A 27,406-nucleotide genomic window follows, 5' to 3' on the forward strand; every position below is an offset into this window, starting at 1 on the left:
AAAGTAAAGCATCATTGACCTACCCGAATTTCTTGGAGATTATGAAAATTATTTCCTACTCTGACAGAGATCTTGCTCGGAGTGTAACTTTCATCAGATTTGTAGTCTGCATAAATACATAATGTCTTCACTGTTGTTTTTCTTCTGCAAGAAGAAAAAAAAGCTATGTTAACATCATAAAGAAAAATATTCAGGATGAGTTGAGAATAAACAAAAATATTCAGGATGAGTAGTTTGTAATAACTGAGCATTTAAATGTTCTAAAACTTAATACAAGTATGTCTACTGATTTATAAGAACCCCACTGTTAAACTTGGTGGTTTTCCACATTAAGTTATGCACACAGAGTTGATCTTCACTGTTCTCCTTTGTCTGCCTTCAGAAGTGTCACAAAAAAACCACAAAAGGCCAAGAGGCCAAATAAGCACATGTATGTGATAGAGCTTATCAAATATGGGCTCTAATACTCTATTTGTCCAGAAAGCAAATAAAAAAGGTGAAAAACATCTAACCTCAAGGGTTTGGTTAAAAGAAAAAGGGCTGAAAGCATCCTACACAGAACAGAACAGGAAAAGGTTTCTCAATGAGTTTTTAAGTCATACAAGATTACTTTAAAAACAGTCTTCTACCCTTCAAATTACACTCAGACAAAAAGTCAGGACAAAAATGTCACCTTCGGTAGGTAAATGTGAAACTGTTACAAATGACATACTATTAAACATACCTTTTTGTTGCTTACTTAGGCATTTAGTAACCATAACATTTGAAAATCTCACTTTTATAAATGCTATCTAACTGGCTTCTTACCAGTTCGCTAACAGGATTAACCCAGGAGCCCTTGCACTTCCAAAAATCCTATCTTGGTGAACACTAATCAATAAAGAGTTATACAAAAGACCCTAACCATATAAGAGGGATTTTTTAATACCTAAATTGGATGTTCACCAAATGAGGCTGTGATCCATCTGACTGCCAGTAAGTTTCTAGATTATCATCTCGTAACTGATCCACTCCAAATCCTAAGAAAAATAAAGTGTGGTAGTCTTAAATATTCCGTTTCCACGATGCACACATCACAGACATAACTCTTCTTCAGCTGTTACAAACTGAAGTATTTATCCTAAGTTATAAGGATATATTCCTAACATTTCTAGATATCCAAGTTATGCCTATGCTTTTGTGACACAAAAGTGAAATGGGAATCTGTCAATCAAAACTCAGTACTCAAGTGTCTTTACATTCTTACCTCCTGTTGAAGTAAGTCTGTGGGGTTTGAAGCCATTCAACATGCCCTGGAATTTCAAATGGTTAAGTAGTAATTCATACTAATTGCAAGAACAATACCTAATGGTTAGGCTTTTCCACTTATTCTAACTGCTGAACAAAAGGAAAATCATTAGATCATTCATTATAAAATTTTAGCCAAATATAACATTTTCTTTTCAAGTGGTCTCCTGAAATATTTCTACTTTTTCAAGGTAGTAGCTAGAATAAACAATACATGCCAAAACCAGTATTCCTCAAAGTTAATGCTGTCATATTTAAAGAAACAACTCCAAATGTTTATTCTTCCATTCCCTCATTACCTGCCCTGTTAACAATCAAATCCTTTTATCGATTGCCCACACTAGCTGCATTTTTAATACATTTTTAATCTGCAATTAAAAAAATAAATCTTCACTCTGTTTGAAGCGACTAAACCCTAGATATTTTTCTCCAAGTAAGGTATCAGGATATCAGACCAAAGACATTCAGCCTAAGCACAATACTCTGACATAAAGGGATCACTGACTCTACGCTGCAGCAATGTAATTCCCAAGAGATACTTCCGAAATAGCAACTCAACTGCCTCAAATGAAAAGAACACAGATTTTCAGATATTTTGAGCAGGTGTAAGCTAGCATTAACTGCACCTCAGGACCATTTGCAATAGCTTCATTTTACTTGCAGAATTTTAGGGAGCTACACTCTAATTGCCGGGTCCACACAAAGTTTGGACAAAACATTTAGGTCACCCAGCTTCATGGGTGGTTTTTTTAATGTTAAAAATCAAACATACTCAAGCAAAATGCATACAATTACACAGTGCTGAGTGTTTCTGCTCACATCATTTAGTTTGTTCACTGTGCAAGTAAAAAAACCACCAAGTTAGTATAAAATCAGTAGATAATCTGTTTTGTTAATATGAGATATTTCTTCATTGTAGGATTTCTGATATACTTTCATAGTGCATCAAATATAGACTAGGCGAAAATTACTTGTAGCGGCACCTACACAGCTTACGCTACAGCAGTTGTACTGCTACACTCTGTATGTCATCTTATCAAAACATAAAACATTATATATTCTAAGAAGAAAATGTACATTCAGCTTTTATATCATTTGTTGTGATTTTACCTGGCTTACAGGATGAAAGAGACCAAACTGCTTGTGAGCCTATTTCTCTAACTGTACCAGTCCTCTCTAACTGCTTTGGATCAGCACCAGGTGGTGTCTTGTTTGGGGTAGTCATTTCTAGCAAGAGAAAACAAATGGGTTAGTCAGTACATTTTTAGCTTGATGGGAAAATTAAAGGGTTGTGTGCGTTCATATAGACACTTTAATTCTTTGCCCTCAGCCTTATATTAACAATCTAAGAATATATGGTTTATACATATACACATAGACATATGCATACATTTTTGCACGTCTGTAGAACCTTTTATTTATATATATCAAATAATATGTAAAAAGTAAAATATATCTTTAAATAAGAGGTTTCACATACATGTAAGTTTTACATCCTTAAAAATTCAATACACACTTGGAACACTCATCAGATATTTTGCTTGTATCATTCTAATTAGTTATTCTAATTAGTATCAGTTAGTCATGGTTTCAGGATTTTGGGGTTTTTTTATGGTTTTAATTTCTTAAACAAACAAAACAGACCCTGGTGGTTTAAAAGCTAGCAACACAACTTCACTTCCCCCGCACACACACTGAGGAGTTTCCTTAATCTGCAAGTCCAGAAGCCCATTCAGAAGCTAAAGCAAGCCTGTCCTCCTCTCCCGGAGATACTTCTCCTTAAACATAGGAAATGAGAGTTTCAAAAAAATCATATAGTCCCCAATTTGGTAGGATTGGTTATTGACATATTTATCCATGGTCGATTTCCTTAACTTTACAACTTCATCTAGAATCATTAACCTATGACTTTCACTGCTTAAGTAACTGCACTCAGTCTCAAGACCTAGACTACTGCCATATATACTACAACATAATCTTGCTGATTTTCATTTAGTATACAGCACCTTACTACTTCCTAGGAAGCCGCTTAAAAGACTTTTTTCAATTAAAGAAAAAAAAATATTCCAAGGAAACGTAAGTTCCATGCAAGGAACTACATTAAAGCTTAAAAGTTAAATGTAAAGCACTCAAGAGTCAGGGAATTAGAGTAACTTCTAATCCTTTGCTTACATCCATGACATCATATTATGCTCTGCTAAGTCTCAGAGAAAGTCTTCCAGTATCTCTCCTAGATAGCAAATGAGGTACTGAACTGAGCTGGTAGACACAGGATCCAGACATCACCCACCACAGAAGTGATACAAGGCAGAGACAAGATTTCTGATGTAAGAATAACTCTGCAGCTAAAACCTCTGTCAGACACAGGATATCTGTGGAAATTGCTGTCCGCACCAAATTTTTTCCTATTGGCCCTTGCCTCAATCTTCCCCCCCCCCATTTTGTAAACAAAGGTTTGAGATAGACTTCCAGGGTTTTTTACTACTTTCTCATACACAAGACTGGAGTCCTAACTAACAGAAAACAGAAATAACTACATGTGCTGTGACACCTAAGTACTGACAACAGCAAGTGTCACAGAAGGCCACAAAGACTTGTTCAAACGCCATCCTCTCAGAAAACTGGGTTGAATACTACACATCTAACCCTACAGATATCATATATATTCATATAATTCACAGATATACTGATCCTAATGCCATCCAATTAAAAAAGACTCATGCAACAAGATGTTTTAAAGTCCTTGCCTGTGCTGAAAACTTTTGTTGAAAAAAATCAAACTACTGAAAAAATTAAACAGACAATCCATTTAGTCATTCCTACAACTAGACACTAGCACATAAAACTTCTCTAGTCACTGTATTTACACATTGCATTGTCTGTTTTAAAATTTTTATCAGGTATTTACAATATGCTCTTTAAAACGTAGCTGTTCTGTACTGAACTGGCTATACCACAGACCACTTAATATGCAGAACAAATTGTAGACCAGAATAGAAAATAATTAACTTCAGTTGCTACTTAATACAACTTTAGATTTATTGATAGCTACTTCATTAAAACAATGTCACAAGTATTCTAAACCTCTAAGAATTTAAAACAGTCGTGGAAAAAATTACAACACACTTAGTTCACAGCTGCTGGAAAAAGAAAACATTTTTCACAGAATGGTTTGGAGTGGAAGGGACCTTTAAAGACAATCTAGTCCAAAGGCTCTCCAACATCAAAATTCAAATTATGTTTATTAAGCATTGGGGAGACTATTTTCCTGGACTCATGACTTTTAAAGCTCAAATTGTCCACTAGTCCAAACTCTGCGCTACAGGGAAGTCCTACAAAACTTAACACTGCCAAAGTTTGTGTTGCACTGGTTCACAAGAGTTTGAGGTATATATTTTGGGGGTCTGAAATATACCACAAGAAACACCATCCACTGTCTTAAACTGAGCTTATTTCCTTCTATCCAACAGGCAAAGCTACTCAAGATCCAGATTTCAACTCCAAACCACTGCTGGCAAATCAGTCACTAATTGCACATTAGTGATGCGAAAGACTGAAAATGTTTAGTTCAGCTCATTAGTTCAAACATTTATCAAGTCAGTTTTTCATGACAGAACTGTTTAAACAAGTGTAGTAACAATACATTCTGGATAGAGTATTGGGAAGCTTCAGCAAAGCTAAGAATTTTAAAAGCAGAAAGGAAGGGAGAAATAGTACAGCAGCAAGCTAGTTCACTCAAGTAATACTTTTGGACATTTTACTACCAGAAGTAAGTACCACCTCATTTTGGACAAGACACAAACACTTGAAAGTAATTTAAGTCACCAAATAAAACACAAAACATTTTCTTAGCTCAAGATGATAATGGAATGAGAATTGGTTTTTCTTTTCTTTTCAGGCTGCATAAAAAACAAGTAATCCATCTAGAAGCCCTTCACCTTGACATGAGCTGAAAAATGGAAAGACATACTGCATCTACAAAACTACTGGCTGGAAACACCTCTAATTTTCCAACAGATCAGTAATAGGCTGCTGTTTTCTTGTTAACAACATTAATATATTAATGTCTTAATGACATGATCATCATCACACTTTCATTTTGCCAATTGCCACTATATGGTATGCACATCCTTTGATCAACACAAGAAGCCAGCTAAGCTTTTTTTCCCCTCACTCCTTGAGCTCTCTATCCCTCAGCATCTTCCTCAAAGAACCTTGGTCTTTTCCAGAGAACACCCCTGTGAAGTAGCAGCCATTAAAAATGTTTTAACAAACATACAGTTTATAAACAGAGTGGAAGGGATTTAAATGGTTCAACAGTCTACCTTGCACAATCAAAACAGACATGTCATTCTCAGTATACCAGTGAAAGACACCTTTAAAAAGTGAAAGCAAACCCTTCACTAAGCACACACATAGTCTTCTGCAACACACTGAAGAGAAACACACATCACCGTCCTTTCCTACTAAAGCTCTGTAAAAACTCCAGGCTCAAGGAAACTTTTGCAGATTCCAGAGCAGTTTTCTCCAATTAAAATGTCTATTACACCACATTAGTACGCACAGAACTTCTTGAACGCACATCTGTAAGGACCTTTAAGAGACCAGACTGTCCTCAACAGATGTCTGTCCAGCCATTTTCTTCTCCAACAAAAGATATTTCACAATCTTTGTGGATAGCCAGCTTCAGTGTTTCATCAACCTAAAAGCCAAATGTTTTACATCAACATCCAACCCAAGTACTACCTTCTAAAAAACAAGCATGATTTCTTCTCCTGCTCTACAGAGAACTCAAAGACTAGTTAATCACTAGCCTTTACATAGCAACTCATTTATAGATGGGAGGGCACTTATCAAATTTGCTCTTAGTTTCTTCTCTAGTGTGCCCATAACTTTCAAGTTTCCCCTCACAAACCAAGTTTTATAAACCTAACATTCCTGTAGAGTCTAGAGATCTACATACTATGGTTAAAAAAACCAGCCATACCATTTTAGCTAAGACCCTTATTCACCAGAGCAAAGTAATCACTTTCCTTGTCTTTCTATTTAATCACACCTGTCAACATGTCAAAATAACATTTGTCTAGTTGAAAGGACTTCATATTATCAATATTTATTTACTATGCAAAAATGCTTTTTTGGGATACTGTTTGCTATTCAGCAATACCCTTGCCACTAATTATGCCTCTGATTTTTCCTCCCTACATTTTCTTTCCTCAGTTCTTATTAACTGAGTTTAATTACACTGATTTCCAATATGCTATCAATCTCCTCAAGATCATTTTGAATTCTGACCCCGAGCTGTACAGTGTTTGCAATCCTTCTATTCGCAACATACCTATTTTGTGCTCACCATTACAAAAAAAAAAATTGAAAATACGTTCAAAACAGAATTCCCCAGAAGACACTTCATGACATCCCTGTTTAAAAGTGAATTATTTACAAGTCAGCTTCAAAAGCAGTTTTTCAACGAGCTGTACAAGATCTCACAAAAATTATTTTTAGACCACATTTCAGTAGCTTGTTTTTAACGTCAACCCAGACAATGGCAGAAACTCTGTAAAACTCAAGACAAACCACTTGTATTCCTTCCTCATTAACTGAATTGGCTACTGCAAACAAAAAAGTTTGATCCAGACTGCTTTTAACAAACCAAACTAGGCAATCTTCTGTTTGCACATTGTTTTTAATTGTCTTCTACTTACTGATGAATTCTCCTCCCAAACCACGTCTCCAGAATCTTTCAGGAGAACAAAGCTCAGCTAGCTTTGTTCTTTTTTTTTTATATATTATTACTCTGATTACATTCCCATCATATAATTTTAATAAGTTTTAGCAAGTATCTGACTACAACTTCTCCAGAAAAACTGAACAAAGGCTACATTGACTACTCCAGCATTTTCACAACATCCATGATTTATAACTGTTTTTCCTGTTCTTCCTAACAGAAGGGGATTGCACACCTTAGGTTCCCTGACTTTCACACCTGCAATCCTCATTTTGCCTCATGAGCTCTTTTCCCTGCTCTCATTTTCCTTGGATAGACCCTTATTGGTTTAAGGCCTTTAAAGATCTCAAGATACATCCAGAAACTAGTCTCTTACTATGCTTCCCATTTTTTATTCAGATGGAAGACTAAACAGTAACACTGAATGTTCAAATTACTAACCTTTACTTAATCTTTAATAACGATGTAAGTGTTCAGCAGCAAGCTGTTTCAACAACTAGCTCACCTGCACATTTGATCCCTCAGATTATTCTCTCAGTACAATTTTAAACACCTACTATTTTTCCTCTGCCTTCAGCATACTGCTTTAAACCTATTAGTGAAAATTACTTCAATCTTTCATTGTCACGAACACAAACCTAAACGATAAAGATAAGGTCATGAGAGCAACTGCACAAGAGAATTACATTAGCAATTTTATACAAGCATCCTTAACACATATAAATAAATATATTTTTTTAAAAAATATGTATTTTTGCACAAGCCCAGTATGGATATAAGGTGTTCTTTAAAGGATGCAAGCACATACTTATAAATGCTTGTGTTAACTGAAAACAGTCTTTAGAAAACACAGTAACCAGAGGGTGAAGCCAGTCTGACAAATCGAGCTGCTTTCACCCAGGCCTCCTCAGTAGTCCTCCCCTACAACATCTCTGTAGGACTTTTAATTACGGTTTTAAGTATAATGACTTCGTTTTACAACATTGTAGTATGTTAGGTCACCCCCAGACCTACAAAACACTTAAACATTGGAAATAAATCAGCAACGCCAACTCACGGAAGGCATCGGCCGTACTCAACGGCCAGGCCCCGCTCCCCGCTGGGGGTCGGTACAAGCGCACCGCACCGCGCCAAGGGAGAGACCGGGGGAGCCTCCCGGTTTGGCGGCCCCAGCCCCAACCCCCGCCCCAAGCCGGCGCACGGGGCCAGCCAGCGGAGGCCTGCCCAGCCCGGCCCCAACGGCTGCCAGGGCGCCCGGAGGCGAAGCGATGCGCGGGAGGAGCGGCCGTCGCTGCCCCCCGCTCCGCTCCGCTCCCCTCCCCTCCCCGGCGGGCGCGGAGCGACGTCCCCACCTGATCCGCGGGGCCGCCGCAGCGGGTGAGGGGGGGGGGGGGTGAGGGGGCGGCGAAGGGGCCGCGGGGACCGCCTCAGCGCGGACGAAAGGCTGCCAGAGGCCGAAGTCGCCACCGCCGCACCCAGGCCCGGCGCCACGCGCTGCGCGAGCTCGGTTTAAAAGAGAACGGCGAGAGGGGCGGGAGGGGGCGGAGCCTGCCCTCAGGTGCCCGCGTGCACCCGGTGAGGAGAGGCGGAGCCCAGCGCGCGCTGGGGGCGCGGGGCGGGGCTTGCCGCCCCCTCAGGGCCGAGGCGGTGCGGGGTCCTAACAGCTCGGCCCTCTCCCCGACTTTATGGAGCGCCTCGGGATGAGGGCGGGGAGGCGGGAAGGCAGACCCACCTCGAGCGTAATGTGCTTCTCCGGCGGCGTCACTCGCAGATGGCGTCACCAACCCGTCGCGCTTCTAACGCGCAGCTTGATGCCGCCCGCGCCGCGCCGTGCCCCGCCCCGCCCCTCCCTGCGGCGGGAGGTGCCGCTCTCTCTCTGAACGGACGTTCTCTCTATGGTGAGGCTCTTCCTTTCGCTCTTCTCTATGGTGCGCACCCAGGCCCCTCCCTGCGGGGGCGGCGGCCATCTTGGCCGGGTGGCGGCGGCGGCGGGAGCACGTTGGTGCTGGCCCGCCGGACAGGGCACGCCGTTCCCTGCTGCGGCCCGGCCAGGGAGCGGGGGCGCCGTGCTCCCTCCCCCGTCTCCCGGTAAGCGGCCTCTGACGGGGCGGGTGGGATCACGTACCGGCGTCCTCGTACGGGGGGGGGGGGGGATAGGGAAAGGGTCCCTCCCTTCCCGGAGCCCGCGGCGGCTCCCTGTGCTGCCCCCGCCACTGGGCTGGCCGGGGGGGCGGCCTCCTCCCGCGGCGCAGGGCCCGCGATTCGCCCCCACCCACCGCCTCTCGCCCGGGCCCGGTGGGGGGGCTGCGGGGCCCGGAGTTGTTACCGTTCCCCCGCCGGGCCGGTGGCTCCGTTCGGCCGGTGACCGGCTCCCGGCGCGGGCAGGGCGCGGGCGTAGCGATCGTCCCGCGTGGGGCGGGCGGCCCGTCCCTGCCTGGCGCTGCCCCACGTGCGCTTCGTCGTCTCCGGCGGGTTGTACGTCATTTTTCAGTGCTTGGCTTTTTTTGTCAGTCCTGCTGCGTCGTGCAGCGGCGGCGGGGCGAGGAGAAAACCTTTCCTTCTGCCGCTGGGTTCCGCCGCGGGAACCGGTTTGGCGCGGAGCCCCCGGGCGGGCCCTGCCGGGTGCGGGGAAGGGGCGCCGGTGTTTCTCTCCTCGGACAGCAGGGACTTCCTCTTCTGGAGGGGGAAAAAAGTCACGTTTTGCCTTACTTTGGGGAAAGGTAACGTCCATGTGCGTGCTCGTGGGGCGAGGAGATCAAGGCTTCTTGCAGGTTTGATAAGGCAGTAGGGTAAGGCTGGTTTTTACGAGGTATGTGTAAAACGAAAAGAAAAACTCGGCGGGGCTTTTCTCCAGGACCGCGGTAGCCTTTCCTCCCTGGAATGAGCTTAGTTATTTCACCTGCAAGTTTCTGTGTCAGTTTTCAAGTTCTAATTTAAGTTTCTCTCCTATGGTTTCCTAAACTCTAGTCCTAAAATGCTTCTTTGATTTTCGTCTGGTAGACTGCTAATTTATGGGTTTATTCTCATGCCTTTCACTTCGTGTTAAAAGGAAATGTTAAAGATTGAGTGATAATTAATACTGTTCAGAACCAGCTAAACACACCCACTCGTTATGCTGCGTCAGTATATTTGACCATATGCTTTTCATGTTAACACTGTCTTTATTTTCATATTCATGTTGTGCCTTATGAGTAATATAATGAGTTAAATACTGTAGGGAGACTTGGGGCTCGTTTAAACTTCTTTTTGTATGTTGTCTCAGCTTCTAAAATAAATGCCAAAACCTTAAACATAGACCAGTTCTTAATTCTTAGTAGATTTTGTTTCGTCTTGTAGCATTTACTGTTATTTCTGCTTTGACACTTATAAATGTAATGATCTCCCATATGCAGCTTGAAAATCTGGGGTTTTTTTCTTTCATTTCAATTTTCTTTGGGTATTTTAGTTCCTAGCTTTCTTGTTATGGAGTGACTACAGTCTGTTAGCAATGGATTCAGAGATAATTCTTGGGTTAATTATTTTCAGAGGAAAGTGCAAATGCTGCTTATCCTCACTTATTTCCACTTATCCATTTATCTTGATGTCTGATGCAGTGTGATTTAATAAAACGTTAACTGTTTTTCTGCAAAGTAACTAAAGTATGGCTCAATTGCGAACATAAATCTTGCCTTCATATACTTTAATTAAATTGACTCTGGCTGTTTCAGTCTTCATTTACCTTCTTTTTTAATCCTTCTTCAAGTTTGAATAATTCAATGCAATTACAAATCCTTCTGGATCATAATTGACTTGACTTAGTAAACTCTAATATAACTCTAATGCCTGTGAAAGAAATAAAAATTCTTAATGCAAGTACATTGTATTTGTTCTATAGATTGTCCGTTACTGTTGCTTTTTGTGGCAAGTTAGCAGGGTCTGCTTACGTACTTTTTTTTTCTAATTTCTTCTGGTGTGTCAGAAGGAGGAGCAGCAGCTGTGTCAGCCTAAGAATGCTAACTTAAAATGCTTGTGATAACGTGTTTTGTGTCTTATTTTTAGACAAGTTTTAGTGTTTGTATTGTGTCATAATTGGACTTAATGGACAGCTTTTGGCTTCAATAAATGATACCGTTGAGTTTTTTAGAACAACTTCTTTGCTAGCAGTTGTTATTCCTTCTCTCGTTCTTTCAACTGTGTCATCAGTCCATCATTCTGGAAAGATTTTCTGTTGTCACCCCATCAGAATTTATCAATTCAAAATAATGCTTTATTCTTGTAGTTAGGAACAATTATTATTTTCGTACATTGTTTTTTGTTCTGTTCTTCTTGATTTGGAAAGAGAAATAGTCATGAACTTAAATGCTTCTGAATACCAGTTTCTCCTGCCCTTAAACTGCTGACTGTACTTAACAATTACTGGTGTGCTATACTGTATGTGTTGCTGACCTGTGTTCAGTGTATTCAGAGTTCTGCTGTCTGCACCTTGAAATCAGATGATCATGTTCAGTATGTTAAGTTAAATGTAGTAATGAAGTAACTGCATATAAATATGTAACTTGAGTTCAGTCTGGTTATGGACAGTGTTGTTTAATTTGCTCTAACGTTGTCAGCTCTAAGTAGAATTTTTTTTTTTCTCATGGACAGTTATCATCATAGGCATCAGGACAGTCCTGGAAATATTGCAGAAGTGACAGAAGTCACAGGTATTTTTTCAGAAAATGGGTTAAAAGGTGCTGGAGAGTTTTGGCTAAACTGATGCTTCCATTATGTAGATGGGAGCAGGGAAGCATGAGTTTATGTCTCCATGTCGGTTCATGAGTCCTATTCTCCCCTACCAAGTACTCTATAACTGCTTCGTTTACTTATACTTTGTGGCCCCTTTAAAACTCTTCACCACAGATGGGCATTTTCCCATATAAGTAAGTTAGAAGAAAAAAAATCTTAGGCTGTTTTCTTACATACCAATGGGTAGTAGTGTAAACTTTAGTCTGATTATCCCACCAAGACTGGGTGGAAAGCTTGCTAAGGTAGGTGGCAAAAACTGATTGTTCCAAGCCATATTTGACTTGGTCTTTTAGAGCAACCCCCGTCCTGTTCTCCTGCATTGCTGCTTTAAGCTAAATACCAGGCTGGAAGGGTGGGTGTCTGAGTGGAGAGATTGTCTGGTCTATCTGTACTGCTCAGGCAGTAACCTTCAACAGAGGTTTGGGAGGTTGGATAGGGCAGGCAACCTCCCGAAGTACGGCAGCTTCGTCTTCTAGAGCTTGCTCTTGTAACCCACAGAAATAGTTTGCATGCTGGTTAGAGCTAAGATAACTAGCAGGGAGAGCCCTGCCCAGCAGATAGTGTGGTCTCTGTGCTCGGGGTACTTAGCCATACTGGCCAGTGTTGTTGGAGAAAGGGCTGACCCAGATTAGGCACTGCCCTTGGGAGACCAAAGACTGAGTGATTTACCCCCAAATACTCTATGCACCACAAACTATAGGACTTTTATGAAAAGCACTGGGATGTATTTGCAAAGAATGTGTCTTTATTTGAAGCACTGGCAAAATGTAGTATCTGTCTCCTAGAAAATTACCCTGACTCAAACATCCTTACAGTTTTTAAGAATAAGGCTTTCAGTTTCTTAATTTCTTTTCTAAGAAAAATGTATTAAAGTGAGAATTGCAGACCCAATATTCCATGCCTTTGGCCTCGTCTGTGGATGTAATTGCAATGTTCAACCCTACTTCGTCAATCTGTCCTGACGATACAGAAATGTAACATGACTTATTAAATATTTGTAAATATTCAGTCATTTATTTGAAAACGTTAAGTATGTTATTAGCACGTTTTGGCTTAGGATATGTTAAAAGATTAAAGGAAAAAAATGGAAATACTAAAAGTAAAATTTGCCACAGTAAGGTTGGTAGCATGACTAGTATTACATTCTTTTATATCTGGTGAAGAATATCTTTAGACATTAATTTAAAAATACTTTGGAAATTGAAAAGCAGAATAAGACTACTGATTTTATAAGGAACCACTTAAAATAGCTATTGTAATGATGGGTTTAAAGATACAATAACATATCCCTTTCTGACCTTTGCTCCCTGTTAGATGCCATTCTCCTCCTTTCTTTCATATTATGGTGGTATCTGTAGGATTCCTTCTGACTAAAGTTCACAGGAGGGTTTAGGGAAGGATGGAGTTTAAAGTGATAAATGTGCCGTACACCTGTTGTATTCTTGCTTCTCTCAGGAGATTGGAAGTCACAGCCTCTCTTCGTATAACAGCTGTATGTAGTAAATAGTCTCTAAACCACTGCAGGATACTTTAGTTTGGTGGAGCAAAGATGAACTGGACATGCCACAGAGAATACTTTCTTTAATAAGAAATGTTGGAATCCTTTTCTTGGAAGGGAGCGGACGTGCGGACTGTGTGGAAAACTGAAGCATGTCAAGACTCCTTCCCAGTTACGCCTTTGAACTATTGATACATACTGCACTGAATTGAAATGGCTTTGAATTGGCATCATCTGTAGGGCTGCCATCACTGTATTTAGCAGTATTGAGCCGGGGATGCTTTGTACTTTATTTATGGTCTTTCGTTAGCCTTAAAAAAAAAAAACAACCCAAAAAACCCCCACCAAACCGACTCTTTGTCATCTGTAATATCTTGTAAACTTCTGAGAGCCTCATAATTCAGCTGTCTTTGTTGTTCTGGAGCAGGAGCAAGTGGAGGCAGTTCTCCTTAGGTGTGTGTTGCTCAAAGGAAGATAAAGTCGTTATTATTGTTATTCTCAGTACTATGTGTGAATATGGTAAAGGAAATATAAATGTACTTTAAAATACCTTACACCTTATTTTATCTATCAAGAGTTAAATTTAAAATTCTTTGTCCTTCCCTCCCTTCTGCTAACATCGTTCACATAAACTTCCAGTAGAATCCAGTGCTTGTCAGTGTGCCTTATAAATAGGCAAGCGAGGAAAGAGACAGTTATGTAGAGGAATACAAGTAGTAATTTCACTTCGAGTGCATTTATTTGTGATTTCAGGAGTATTTAATAGCCTAGTACTCTGAGAGCTTTCTCTTCTAAAAATAATTCTATAAAGACTCTTACTTATTTTTATTGGAGTATGTTATAGTTATTGATACCACATTAGGAAATGCAGCATGTAAGTGTAGTTATTCAAATACTAATGAAACTCAAGATATAAGAATCAAACATCATCATGTATGTCTGTTCACATTGCCTAGATTACTTTTCTATATGCAACTACAAATTTTCACTTTGAAAACTGGTTTAAATTTTACAGTATTTCAGTCATTTAATATAGAACATTGGCATACAGTTTGCAAAATGAATATTATAATCAGATTCTTAGAGTAGTAGTTGTAGGCACAATTTCACTTTACCAGATGCTGTAGCATGCACAAGGTTACTTTATACAAAGCAGCTTCTGAAACTGAAATTTGCAGCAGTATAGATTCTTCTGTTCTTACCACGACATGCTTTTCTTGGAAACAAATACATTCTCAAAAATAGTCACAGTTTTTACAGTGGAGAAATAGTAATGGAATGGAAAGCTGATGTTAAAGATCTGTGCAGTTGTTTACACGTCAGTACCCATACTACTTGCATCTGAGACTTTACTCAGTTTGCCATCTTGCTTAAAAGAGGGGTGAAAAAAATAATTTTGCTTTTTTCATCTCTTGACTTTGCTAGAAATAACTTCAGATGTGTGTGTTCTCTGTGCTGTCAGTAATTATGTTCTCTTTTGGATTTTTTTTTCCCTTAAGATCTGGAAGATTCCTGCTATTCTTCCTCCTAATTGGTGTATGTTTTTAACCCTCAATTGTGCATTATGGCAGACAAATTAACAAGAATTGCTATTGTCAACCATGACAAGTGTAAGCCAAAGAAATGCCGTCAAGAATGCAAAAAGAGTTGTCCTGTGGTTCGAATGGGTAAGAGATGTAATTTTAACCAAGTATTTAAGCAGTTGGAGAAGTTTTAAATAATGTTCTACTAGAAAGAACTAGTTTTTTATAATTGCTAGTTTTTTGTCGTTCATGCTTTGTTTCATAAAGCCTTTAGAAGTATCGCTGACCACATGAACAATTCATAGTAATAAGGCCACTTTTCAGGTCTTCAGATGATCTGAAGCTTCAGTGAATGTTAATCGGTTACATGTCTTTCTGTGGGGTTTAGTAGTACTGGCAGGAATTCTGATTCATCAGAAACTTTCTTGAGTTAATCTTATTCTTTTTCACCAGGAAAACTTTGCATAGAAGTCACATCACAGAGCAAAATAGCATGGATCTCAGAAACACTTTGTATTGGTTGTGGTATTTGTATCAAGGTAAACATTAGGCTGCTTTACTTGAAGTGATAAAATTTCCTTATTATGCTAATATATTTATTAATGCATACTGTAACTTCAAAACTGATTTTGTTTCCCTGAATAATCAGACCTTGTTAACTGCTACCGTGTATAGAAAGTGAAGTCCTGTGTCACTTTGCTGAACTGCTTGGGTTGCAGGATGTGGGCTGCAACTTTTTGTTTGCGGCTTTGGTTATGCTTGTGTGTTTGTGGCTGTTGACACCTAGCAGTAGAAAAATGTTTTTGTAAAAGAGCTAGAGAATATATGCAGTGTGCCCTGTTAGCAACTTAGACTGTCAGTGTAAATTGCTAACTACTTAATTTGAAAAATGTGGTATAAAACTTCTTTGGGAAGTTGTGTAAATGAAAGTGAAGTAATGTGGTAAAAGTTCTTTTAAAAATATTTAAATACACAGCTGGGTGCAGTACAGAACATAACGTTTTGCTAATAAATTGTTGTGCGCACTAGTAATCTCTGAATTTATTTCAATTACAGAAATGTCCTTTCGGAGCCTTGTCAATTGTTAACTTACCTAGCAACCTGGAGAAAGAAACAACACATAGATATTGTGCCAATGCCTTCAAACTTCACAGGTATTTTATTTTTCAAATCAACGTAAAAGAGACAAAATTTAAGTTTTTGATAGTCTAAACATAGTGTGTATCAAGCTGTTCTTGGTTATTGCCTCAGTAGCTTCCTTTTTGAATGTTAATTACTTTTTTCCCTGTTAAAAAGTATTGTAATGAAATAAAATTTTGGTGCTCGATTTACAGAGCTCCTGTCTAAAGAACAGAGTGCTCTTAAATGTTATGATCTTCTGTTTTTAAGGAATATGGATTTAATTTGAATTAAATATTTGCATGTTAACAAAGTACACTGAAATAATCAGAAAGTCTGAATGCAGGTTGTAACATTTACCGCCAAATGTTGGTGTCTGATGGCATTAATGTAATCCGAAGTTGTCGATGTTGTGTACAGGTTGCCTATCCCTCGTCCAGGTGAAGTACTGGGATTGGTTGGAACCAATGGTATTGGAAAATCAACTGCCTTGAAAATTTTAGCAGGAAAGCAGAAGCCAAATCTTGGAAAATATGATGTATGTACCAGCAATAAAATCGAGTTGGCATTATAGATAGCTGTGTCTATATTTTGTCACTGAATTTTTGTATCTGTGAACACGATAGAATTTGTGAGGACGTTGGCACTTCCCGTTAATAGCCAGTGACCTGCTCTGCACAGTAGTAGAAGGATGTTGTTAACAAAGGCTTTTTTTGCAAATTCTGTATGTGTTTCAAGAAAGATAAGGATACTAATCATAATTGGAACTCACTAAAGACAAGTATCAGAGGTAGGTCTCTGTCCTAAGTCAAATTTCATGGTGACAATTGAATTCTGATGCTCACTTTTGTCCATCAGGAAGGACTTGTAGGAGCAATTGTGTTCAAACCTTCTTCATCAGTTTCTTTACCTGTAAGAGTAACATTTTAATAAAGTATTAATTTCATGGCTGCCACTGAAAACTGCCAAGAAATAATCATTTCCCAGCTACATTTTTCCATCGTCTTTCAAGTCTGGTTTATATTATTTTGTGGACTTCTTGTTTCAGGTGATAGTATTGCAGAAATAGCAAAACTTTTGACTTTCTGAATGTGTACTTAATTGAATTACCATGCTTCCAAAATCAGACTTTCCTGTGAAGAGCCAAATCATTATGACCACAGAAACACGTGGTATGAATTGAACCTTCCGTGTTGCTTCTGCTCTAAAACTTATGAAGCATCTCCTCTGTGTATTTGCTTCCTTTGGAAATATGGCTGTGTCACTCTGTTTCCGTACTGTTTACCATCAAAATAATTAACTCTGCACCATTCAGAGTAGTATGCTGTGTAAGACGAAACTGTACAAGTTGGGACTTTTTACTGGGTGATTGCTCTGAACAGTTTCTTTTTGTCATTTTCCCTTTGTCATCTCCTTCTGTCTCCTTAGAAATGTTTGCTAGAAGCAGAGAAAATGATTAAATTTTACTGTGTCTTTTGTGCAACTTGATTTTTATCAGTCCAGCTGTTTTCCTTTGGATTGGCTGGATCAGGTAGTTAGTAAGTGCAGTTACTCTAATCCATGCTATCATGTTCCACATGAAGTAGTTTCACTCATAGCTTCTTAACTGCCTAAACATAGTTTTGGATGTCCTAGGTGCAAATTTAAAATGCTTTCTCTTGAAAGGGCTAGTGACAGCTGGGGAAAAAAAAAAAGCTGAACTTCTGCCCTCCATTTTGCGGTTTTGTAATTTTTCTGTTTTTCTTTAATAGAAACTTTGCAGAGGCAACATAAGAGTTTTGTAACTAGCTTTTGTCCAGGCTTTTTTTTCTTTTTTTTTTTTTTTTTTAAATCTTGCAAGCATATTCTATTTGCTGTATTGATCAGAACTTTAAAATAAGATGGTTTTTATGATGGTTTTAGAATGGTGTAAGTAAAAACCAGCTTTAATTTTGTCACAGGATCCACCTGACTGGCAAGAAATTTTGACTTATTTCCGAGGATCTGAATTACAAAATTATTTTACCAAGATCCTGGAAGATGACTTGAAAGCTATCATTAAACCTCAGTACGTGGACCAGATCCCTAAAGCTGCAAAGGTGAGAAATTTCATGAGCTAATAGGAAGCTGGGAGCTTCTCCTGCTCTCCTGTGTTTAAAGATTTTATTGAGCAGCATAATTCAATGTCAAAAATCCACTACTGTCTTAAATTTTTAATGTTGAAATAACGTTGGGGGGGTATTTATCACGCAGGGAACAGTGGGATCAATTCTGGATAGGAAGGATGAAACTAAGACACAAACTGTTGTATGTCAGCAGCTTGGTAAGTAATTTTGTGACATCAGACTTCAAAGTGGGAAATTAATATTTACTGAAAAAAAAAAGTTACTAATGTGATAGTAGATTTAAATTATACCAATAAAAAAAGAGAAAGCATCTTTACTTTTTTATCTTAAAGCCCGGGGCTTGCTGTAAGCATATCTGAACCAATGCAAACAATACTTTCTAGTGGCAAAGGCAAACTAATTGATACGTGCAACTTAACAGAATCTAATGCAGTTTCTGTTTCATGGTAGAAAGTGTTTATTTTTAAATCTGGAAAAATTCCAGATACCATCTGCTTTTGCTTGCTTACAACTCTGGCAGAATCTTACCATACCCTCTTGTGAGAACCATTGCATATAGAAAAAATCCCTGTATGTTGCTAATTATAATGGGAGTAGTACTGACTTCTGAGAATAATGCAGTTAATAAGAACATCTCCATAGTCCAGCCCTGGTAATTTTTTGTAGGTGTTTTGTATTCAGTTGTTACTAAATGTAGGCATTAATTTAGGTGTCACTAGATTAACAACAGGCTTCTTTTCGGTAGATCTGGGTGGTAAAGGTGGGGGTGCATTGTACCACCAAGAGCACAGCCTTTGAGTCCCTCTTAACTTATTAATGAAACAGCATATTCATGAAATTTGCTGTTCGTAAAGCTGATGCGAAAACAGCGGCTCCACCCGTTTGCTGTAATGTTTGGGGACTTGATTTGCCTGAAGATCAGAACTCTTCAGCCAGGTCTAACAATAAACACTTTTAAAACTGGTAGAGTTTCTTTTTAGGACCAGAAATCTTTACCAAATATATGGTGGAAAACCAAATAGAAATGTAATCCTTCTGCATGATAAGAAGCAGCGATACAAATTAATCGGCTGATGCTGTAGAGAAGCCGTAACTTGCGTGACTTACGAATAGCATTATGATGCTTCTATACAAACTGAACACTTACTTTACTTCTTTCTGTTTTTTCCTCTGTGTAGGGTGTCTGCTGTGATTATACATGTTTCTGTAGGTAATAAAGATATGAATTGTTGTGTCGGTTAAAACGTATCTAAAATTAACCACTTATTTGCAGACTTAACCCATCTGAAAGAAAGAAATGTTGAGGATCTTTCAGGAGGAGAACTTCAGAGATTTGCTTGTGCAGTTGTTTGCATTCAGAAGGCTGATATGTATGTTTGATTTACTTCTGTTACACATTGCTTCTAATAATCTGTCTCAGAATATAGTCCCCTAATTTATGTTTATTGTTAGAATTAATACTTCTGTTTGAAATGTTTAAACAAAAGGATTTTTTTAGAAAAATTGTTTTTGCCAACTCAGCACTTGAGATCCATATTTACTCCATATATAATCTCCGGGGTTTTTATGCTTTAATTCATCTGACTGGAAATAGGTAATATCAAATGCCAATGTTAAGTTCCAGCATTACAACTTCATAACCTTTCCCCACCCCCACGTAAATGTATCCTGTTTGACAGCACATCGCACTTGGCCTCTCTGAGTAAGAAATGGGCAGATGCTTCCCCACCTCTGGGAACTTGTGTCCCTCTCTTCCTGTCTTGCAACCAGGGAATTACTGTCTAGTCTCTGCTGTTTCCTGCCTCCTTACGACCAAGAAAACAAGATCAGAAGAGTTATGGGGTTTGGGGGGTTTTGATTTTTTTAAAAAAACATTTTTTCTTTGGGTTGTCGTTCTTTTCTTTGGCTGGGGTTTTTTTGGTTGGTGCAGGTTTTAGGTGGGTTTTCTTGTTTGTTTTGTTGTTTTGTTTTTCTTTTTTGGAAAATGTCCTTCTTCCAGTCTCCTAAAGTACTTTTGCACTTTTCAGTTCACATTACATTTAAGCTGAATCAGAACTGAGTGCATGGGTTTCCTAACTGCTGCTCTCTCATAACATTGTCAGAGCTTTTGGCAAAGTAATACTTAACTCGAACTGTTTAACAATTTCACGTGACAGTCATCAGAGATTCAAGGCACATGTCAGTGCATAATTCTCTTTTTTTGTGTCTCAATATAAATAATGATAACTTTTTATTTCTGTGTATTTAATGGTGAAAATGTTAGTATTAGGTTTGAATATGTAGAAAGCTTTTATTCATTAAGACTTCATTCTTTTTTTGGGGCTAGCTTCATGTTTGATGAACCTTCTAGCTACCTAGATGTCAAGCAGCGCTTGAAGGCTGCCATCACTATTCGATCCCTAATAAACCCTGACAGGTAAATACAGACTTTACATGTTTTGCTGGAATATAGTAATAGGTGCCTGTTTACAGAGGGAAGATCCAGCCCATCTCCCTAGAAGTGGTGACTTCTCAGTGTGGTATGCTAATGGGTGTTTAAAATATTGCAAGTCAGTAATGCTCTATTCCTTTGCATTTCGGAAACTTATTTCCTGTAATTTCTGTACTATTTCAGCATTTTGTAATAAGAATGTGAAAATATGGGTGCTTGTATTTTCACCAGAGTATCGCTGTTCCATCCCCTTCTCACAAAGTTGTTTGGTTTTCTTCCCCCCCTCCTTAAAACATGCTAAGTATTTTTCACTCCAGTCAATCAATACCCTTCCACTTGCTGTACATAGAGAAGCTGCCAGTTTAGACTGAAGATGAACTTTCAACTTGTCATTCACAGTGTCTGTTTATTGGACAGTCTGAAAGAAGTGCCTGGCAGGGATTTGAACTCTGTCCTATTTTAGTACAAAGATAAGAAACCATATTAAATGAAAATCATGTTGATAACTTTTGCTATGCAAGACTAGGTAAGAAAGAAAAAATGTTTTGTATCAAAGTAAAGGTGTCTCTCTGGCTCTATTTTTCAGGTACATTATTGTTGTAGAGCATGATCTAAGCGTGTTAGATTATCTCTCTGACTTTATCTGCTGCCTGTATGGTGTGCCAAGTGCTTATGGTGTTGTTACTATGCCTTTCAGCGTAAGAGAAGGTAATTCTTGCCATATTTCTCTTTTTAAACATACCAAAAAAAATGTTATGGAAGGAAAAAAAGGTACCAAAATGCAAGTTGTCTGTTAGGTGAACACGTCTTTTTCCTGTTACGGTTCTGTAACTAAAAAAGTACTGTTTGATTTTGTGCAGAATTTCTGTTTCACATGATCCTAAATTTATAACTCAACCCCAACGTCTTAATTATGAAATGCCCTTTGTCTCTTGCTATGCACATAATTTTGATACTTGCAGGTGTTTTGTAAACAGTGGAGTTACACAAAAGACCCTATAAATAGTAGAGAAAGGGCAGGAGACAGTTTGCACGGTGCAGAGGTATGTAGTGTTCAACTGAATTGACCACACTTGTAGCACTGAGGCTCAGGAATAACTGTTTTTGTGTGAATGGGTCCAACAGCACAGTTTCTTTAAGCCCTGCCCGCATTACTGACACTAGGTTTTCAGAAAGAGCTTTTATAGCCTTTCTGTAATTTTAGTAAGATTTTTCTTTATTCCACTTGTGTAACATACACATTTTCAAATCCAAGGTGGTGTTGCCTCTTTTAATGTGCCATTTCAAATCCAATGTCCTCCTTATTTGATGGGAATTTACAGCCAAGAACTGAAATTCATCTTGTCTTGCTTTGTTTTAGACCTTTTTAAATGATCTTTTTTCCTCCTTCCATAGGCATAAACATTTTCTTAGATGGCTATGTTCCAACAGAAAACCTAAGGTTTCGAGATGCATCTCTGGTATTTAAAGTGGCTGAGACAGCTAATGAAGAAGAGGTTAAAAAGATGTGTATGTACAAATATCCAGGAATGAAAAAAAAGATGGGAGAATTTGAACTATCCATAGTAGCTGGAGAATTTACTGATTCTGAAATCATGGTGATGTTAGGGGAAAATGGTAAGTGCAGTTCTTGTTGGAAACTGCTTGTACAGCCCTCAGTACACTCATAAAGCCCTTTGTCAGTCTGAGAGCCAGGCTTCAAAATGACTCGTTCTGAATCGGGTCGAACTGCTCGTTTTCTTGTGAAGATGTCACGTCATGAGATCGCTCTCTAAATAGCGGGATCTTGAAGTTATTGAATGTTAATGATGCCATTGTGTTTGTCTGTTACCCCATTTTAAGACCATCGATCAGCAGGAGGAGGATTGACCTGGTGAGCTGAGCCACAGGTCTAGACTATTGTAGCTTCAGATGTCTCTTCCATTTGAAAAAGCAAGTAATAGCAAGTGCTGTTTGCTGGAAGTGAATATAGGAATCCTCTAAGCAGTCTAATTTTAAAATGTATTCTTTATTAAGTCTTTATTTTCTGTGTCAGTGATTTAATTGGTAGAGGCCCAAGTTACTAAAAAGTCTGAAGTAATATGTAATTGCATTTTATTTTAGGAACTGGCAAAACTACATTTATCCGAATGCTTGCAGGAAGACTTACACCTGATGAAGGAGGTACTGCTTAATACCTTAGTTGAAACCTAGTTTGAAGATACTGGAAAGGTTCTTGTTTTCATTATAAATTTTATCTTCTTATAGGCGAGGTTCCAGTTCTAAATGTCAGCTACAAACCACAGAAGATCAGTCCTAAATCTACAGTATGTTTAAGCCTTATTTATGAAATACTGTTTGCTACAAAAAGCATGTTCATAGTACACGGGTAGAATTTCCTTATGCCTGGAAAAAAAAGCTCTATTAATTCTGTTTCTTCTTGTTTTCTTGTGGTGTGGTGCACAAAACTGAGTGGCAATGTTTTTCTTTTAACAGGGAAGCGTACGTCAGCTACTGCATGAGAAGATCAGAGATGCCTATACGCACCCCCAGTTTGTAACTGATGTAATGAAACCCCTTCAAATAGAAAACATCATTGACCAGGAGGTAGTAATTGCCTGAGACAACACCCTCCTTCCCTTCTTTAATTCTCTACCTGTACCTGAACTAAATATGGCCTTATTCCCCCCGCCCCAATAGGTTCAAACATTGTCTGGTGGTGAGTTGCAGCGCGTTGCATTAGCTCTTTGTCTTGGTAAACCTGCAGATGTCTACCTAATTGATGAACCTTCAGCATATTTGGACTCTGAACAACGTCTAATGGCTGCTAGAGTCATTAAACGGTAAAGTATACATGATGGGAGAAATAACTGAAGCTTCCAGTAGCTTTACAGTAAGTTTACATTTAGCTCTTTTTTTTTTCCTATTTCAGTTTCATTCTCCATGCTAAAAAAACAGCTTTTGTAGTAGAACATGACTTCATCATGGCTACATACCTTGCTGATCGTGTGATTGTTTTTGATGGTATTCCTTCCAAGAACACCGTTGCGAACAGGTAAGACTTGTTTGCATTAGTAAGCAAGATAACCGAGGACAACACAGGAATAAATTGTTTATCAGAAGCATCAACAAAAATGAGGTGAAGCATCCCTGCCTATGGAAATTTAAGATGCAATTAAAGTGATCCAGGCATGTCCTGAGGGCTCTGACTTTTGTTTTGAAGCGAGGAAAAGAAAATGGGATTGACCACTCTTAGAGGCACACAGAGTTGGGGCATAGTTGGAGAATGTAGCCAGGCTCTCAAAAACTAGACCAGCTCCTGGCTTAAACTAGCCTTAAGCAACTGCACACCAATTAAATTACAATCAGAGGAGAACAAATAAGTGGCATGGATTTTAAGGAACAACAGAAAGGATGAGTTGTAAACTAAGCTTATGAAAGTTAACTTTCAGATGTGTTAAAGGAAAGCAGCGTACTAAGGGTACCTGTGTGCAAATCTTGTGAATCATAGAATCGTTAAGGTTGGAAAAAACCCTTAAGATCGAGTCCAACCGCTAACCTGTCACTGCCAAGTCCACCACTAAACCATGTCCTCAAGCACCATGCCTACCCTTCTTTTAAATACCTCCAGGGATGAAGCACAAGTCTTGACAGCAATATATAATGTACTTGTCTATGAGTTTTACTCTTTCAAAGCTGCCCCTTTTGAGATGTCTACTTTTGTTCCTATAAATAATTACATGTAAATTACAGAGACTTTTTGATGAGCAGCTTCATTCGAAGCCAGGCTTTCAGACAGTTTAATTACTAAATACTTCACGTGAGTCAGATGAAGTAAAATGCATTGATCTAGCAACATGTTTACAACACACTGCTAGCCTGGTTTTGATGGTGTTCCTCTTAAGAAACACACTCATTTGAATTAAAAAATGACTATCAGATAACCATTTCTCAGCATCAGTATACCTTACGATCTTTGTTGTGTCTTGCTAGTAGTGCAACTCTGGTTTCTTTCACTGTAAGTGTGCCCTCACTCACAGACATTAGGATACAGAGTAAAAAGAATGTAAAGGTAGCAGTCTGAAGATGCGTAGTGCCATGCTGAGATACTGCTAGAAGATGGGCATAGTAGTTAAAACTTTTTGTTGGACTCATGGTTTGACTGAAAATGCACATCCTGGTATGTCAGATACAGCTCCCATTTGTGTTACCAGACCTGAATGAGCTCAGGAGGGAGATCAAAGCTGCCTCTAATCAGCACAGTATAGAACGTCTGAAAATTTAGCTGGAATGTTCTTCTCTCTTAACAGTCCACAGACTCTTTTGGCTGGAATGAATAAGTTTTTATCTCAACTTGAAATCACTTTTAGAAGAGACCCCAACAATTACAGACCAAGAATAAACAAACTCAATTCAATCAAGGTAAGAGAGAAGCACCTTTACTGCAAAGAAGCCACAACTGTTCAATATAAGCCAGGTTTTAAAATAAAGAGCAAAATGAAGACTAACCTGGTAGTTTTGGTGTGCTGGAAAACAGTACATGAAGTGAGTAGTAAGAGTATATAGAGAGTGCAAAGGAGTTTAGATAAGCATCTTTCATTTCAGCTGTGCTGAAGTCTGCCAAAAGCTACTTCAAGTAACATTGACCTTTTCTCTTTTCCCAAGGACGTGGAACAAAAGAAGAGCGGAAACTACTTTTTCCTGGATGACTAAATATTGAATGTGAGCATCTTTAACTGGCATATAGCAACACATATTGGAATCTAAACATTTGTGGATGAGAAGGCTCAATCACGTTTTAGAACACAATCTTTTGGAGCTTAAAAATCTCTTGCTGCGTGTAACATCTGAGACCAGTAGCAGTGCACATCCTAGTCTGAGTAAAACTGCCACTTTCTATATTTTGGTGACACAGCCCTATTTTCAGTGTAATAACTTCCAAATAGATCACCTTGAAATTGTGCAAGTGAGTTTCCTGATTTTTCAGAGTTAAGGCAGGTTTTCGATTCAATATATTCTACTCACATACCAAGTACTGACTGCACTTCCTCATTTTAAAAATCTTTGAGGCTGTTTTCTGTATAAGAGGGAAGCTTACCAAGAACATCGAGCTAGAGAAGCACCTCCTATCTTAAAAAGGTTGAATCCCTTTGGATGAGGGTTTCATAAATAAATCTTTTCCTAACATGCAGCTCTTCTGTGATACGGTGCAAAAAATTCTTGAATTACTAATTCAAAAGCATGTATATTTATATAATGATGTCTTGCACAACTTTTCTCATACTGTAGAAGAGAACGCACAAAAGACAGTACAACAATATAAAGGAAGATACCTACACCTTTTTTAGTCATCTGTCCCTGTGCATCTTCTCAGACCTAGTTACAGGAGAATAATCAGTTAAATAAAGTCTTAAAGAAAACTAAAATCATTTCAATCTTCTGTAACTTTACCAGGTAGGTTTTAAGAAAGGCTAATGGCTGTTTTTTCCAACTCATTCCTCCACCTCTAAGTGCTGGAAAGATTTAAAGTTTTTACAAGGTTAAGATGCAAGAATTACTTTTGCCTAGATCCTTACTATAGATAAAAATGAAGGTAAATAAAAAATAGCTTGTCAAAAATCAATTTCCATATGAAGTAAGGCCCTTCAGGGAGCCAGAGGGAAAAGTGCCTCTATTTAAGGGTTCCTAGTTACTTATGTAAGTCTTGCAGACATGTAAGAATAACTTTCAGCTATAGATCTTAATAGTAAGGAAGGGTATTTTCCATGCAACAGTTGTCTGTTCTGCCTTCATTGGCATGTGAAAAATGTTTTAAGAGAAAAGAAAACATTTATTTACATTTTTGCCTCAAAATTACAGGATAAGGTAGTGGCTTGTCTCATCTCCCCCCCACCCCCAAGCCATTATGTGTGTTACTGGGGTATTTTATAACCTTGGCAGTATCAGGTGTTACATACCCTCTACATTATGTCTAACTGACAACAGAAATCCATCTACGTTATGCCAGCGGAAGCACTCCATGAAGAAGTACAAGTAATGGATACAGCCTTACACCACCACCATCTGTGCAGACGAAGGCTTCCAAAGGCTAACTAAAACTTACAGTTAAGTCATGCAGATGGGTACAAATCATTTTGGACTTGGGTTCTGCATCTTCTGTTAATCAGTCCTAACTAGGGTAAGGTAAAGAGGTGGTTTAGCAAATACCAGAAGCTGCATATCTCAGTTCATTACATGTTAAATATTACATACAGTCCCCTACTAACCAGTAGGTTCCTGTGACCTAAGGGTTTGGTCGATCAATCTACAAGTCTTTCAGCAAAAAGAGAGGAAACCATCCTTCCTTTGTCAACAGCGAAGGTGGAGAAAGTACCACATCAGCACATTTCAGTCCTTATCTGTCCTACAGCAGCAAGGCAGGCCCTAGGCCCAGCTTAAATAGTTTAAGTCAATTTTTAAAAGTAAATTCTAAAAGCACAGCCCTACCAGTTACTGCCATGCCCACCTTTTCCATTATTTCCTAAGATGGTGCTGTAGAAAGTGTACTGCCTTTGTTCGTGGCAACAAAGCTTATGATTAAATGCCTGCTCTAGTACTGAATGGCTATTTCAGCAACTGCTGGACAGGTTTGGGCTACAACTGGAGTTACGTTTTAGGGCCTCCCAGGAAAGGTGACAAGAAGCCTCTTTTACATCTTTCTAAGTAGTTAACAGAGGACCTCAGTGGTATCAACTGTTAAATCCCTCAGTGCTTGCTTAGTTCTCAACCTGAAAGATGATCCCTTTCAAAATACTGAATACATTCCTGAAAAGTATTTAGACTTAAAAAGAAAAAACAAAAACCCACCAGACAGAAAAACACAAGAAAGCCCACAGCACAGCCCCTACCACTACCATTTTGAATAAGAACTAGAAATCCAGTTTATGTCCCCTCTTAGTTTGCAGCTTGCCTACGGATTAACTCTCTAGTTCT

At 38.9% G+C, this 27,406-nt stretch overlaps 2 protein-coding genes across 11 annotated transcripts in view; one reads left to right on the forward strand and one right to left on the reverse strand.

Moving 5' to 3' along the window:
* The window catches only part of ANAPC10 (anaphase promoting complex subunit 10), a 115,309-nt gene extending 105,991 nt beyond the window's left edge, over positions 1-9,318 (reverse strand). For 2 of the 9 annotated variants that reach the window (XR_010372746.1, XR_010372747.1), the window contains exons 1-4: positions 8,368-8,707; positions 2,398-2,514; positions 929-1,019; positions 24-144 (exon numbers count right to left, since the gene is read on the reverse strand). Coding sequence is in view for 6 of the 9 variants with exons in the window: in XM_064450268.1 (XP_064306338.1) it covers positions 24-144; positions 929-1,019; positions 2,398-2,512 (327 nt within the window). In the remaining 3 variants the exon portion in view is untranslated. Of the gene's footprint in view, positions 1-23; positions 145-928; positions 1,020-1,246; positions 1,293-2,397; positions 2,517-8,367; positions 8,722-8,747; positions 8,859-9,140 lie in introns of those variants that run through there. The other 7 variants (XM_064450268.1, XM_064450269.1, XR_010372745.1 and 4 more) reach the window with 6 other exon arrangements.
* ABCE1 (ATP binding cassette subfamily E member 1) lies at positions 8,896-25,625 on the forward strand. 2 transcript variants are annotated; one of them, XM_064450262.1, is made up of 18 exons: positions 8,896-8,913; positions 14,777-14,944; positions 15,254-15,339; positions 15,857-15,954; positions 16,340-16,457; positions 17,860-17,997; positions 18,152-18,221; positions 19,298-19,394; positions 20,351-20,440; positions 21,042-21,163; positions 21,851-22,072; positions 22,559-22,618; positions 22,703-22,761; positions 22,931-23,041; positions 23,135-23,277; positions 23,367-23,489; positions 24,745-24,856; positions 25,100-25,625. In XM_064450262.1, exons 2-18 carry the CDS (start codon positions 14,842-14,844, stop codon positions 25,145-25,147), a joined length of 1,800 nt encoding a protein of 599 aa, XP_064306332.1. In that variant the 5' UTR covers positions 8,896-8,913; positions 14,777-14,841; the 3' UTR covers positions 25,148-25,625. The 2 variants fall into 2 exon arrangements, with proteins under 2 accessions (XP_064306332.1, XP_064306331.1); XM_064450261.1 differs by lacking the exon at positions 8,896-8,913 and adding an exon at positions 8,963-9,103.
* Positions 25,626-27,406: the final 1,781 nt, after the last annotated feature.

Source organism: Phalacrocorax carbo, chromosome 4 (genome assembly GCF_963921805.1).
Source record: "Phalacrocorax carbo chromosome 4, bPhaCar2.1, whole genome shotgun sequence".
Classification (NCBI taxonomy): Eukaryota; Metazoa; Chordata; class Aves; order Suliformes; family Phalacrocoracidae; genus Phalacrocorax; species Phalacrocorax carbo.

Bases quoted from the DNA above. Each gene is read 5' to 3' on its own strand.
- ABCE1 (XM_064450262.1), top strand. From the start codon at position 14,842: ATGGCAGACAAATTAACAAGAATTGCTATTGTCAACCATGACAAGTGT. The intron at 17,998-18,151 runs GTGAGAAATTTC...TTTATCACGCAG, and splicing joins AGATCCCTAAAGCTGCAAAG to GGAACAGTGGGATCAATTCT. The intron at 23,278-23,366 runs GTAAAGTATACA...TTCCTATTTCAG, and splicing joins GCTGCTAGAGTCATTAAACG to TTTCATTCTCCATGCTAAAA.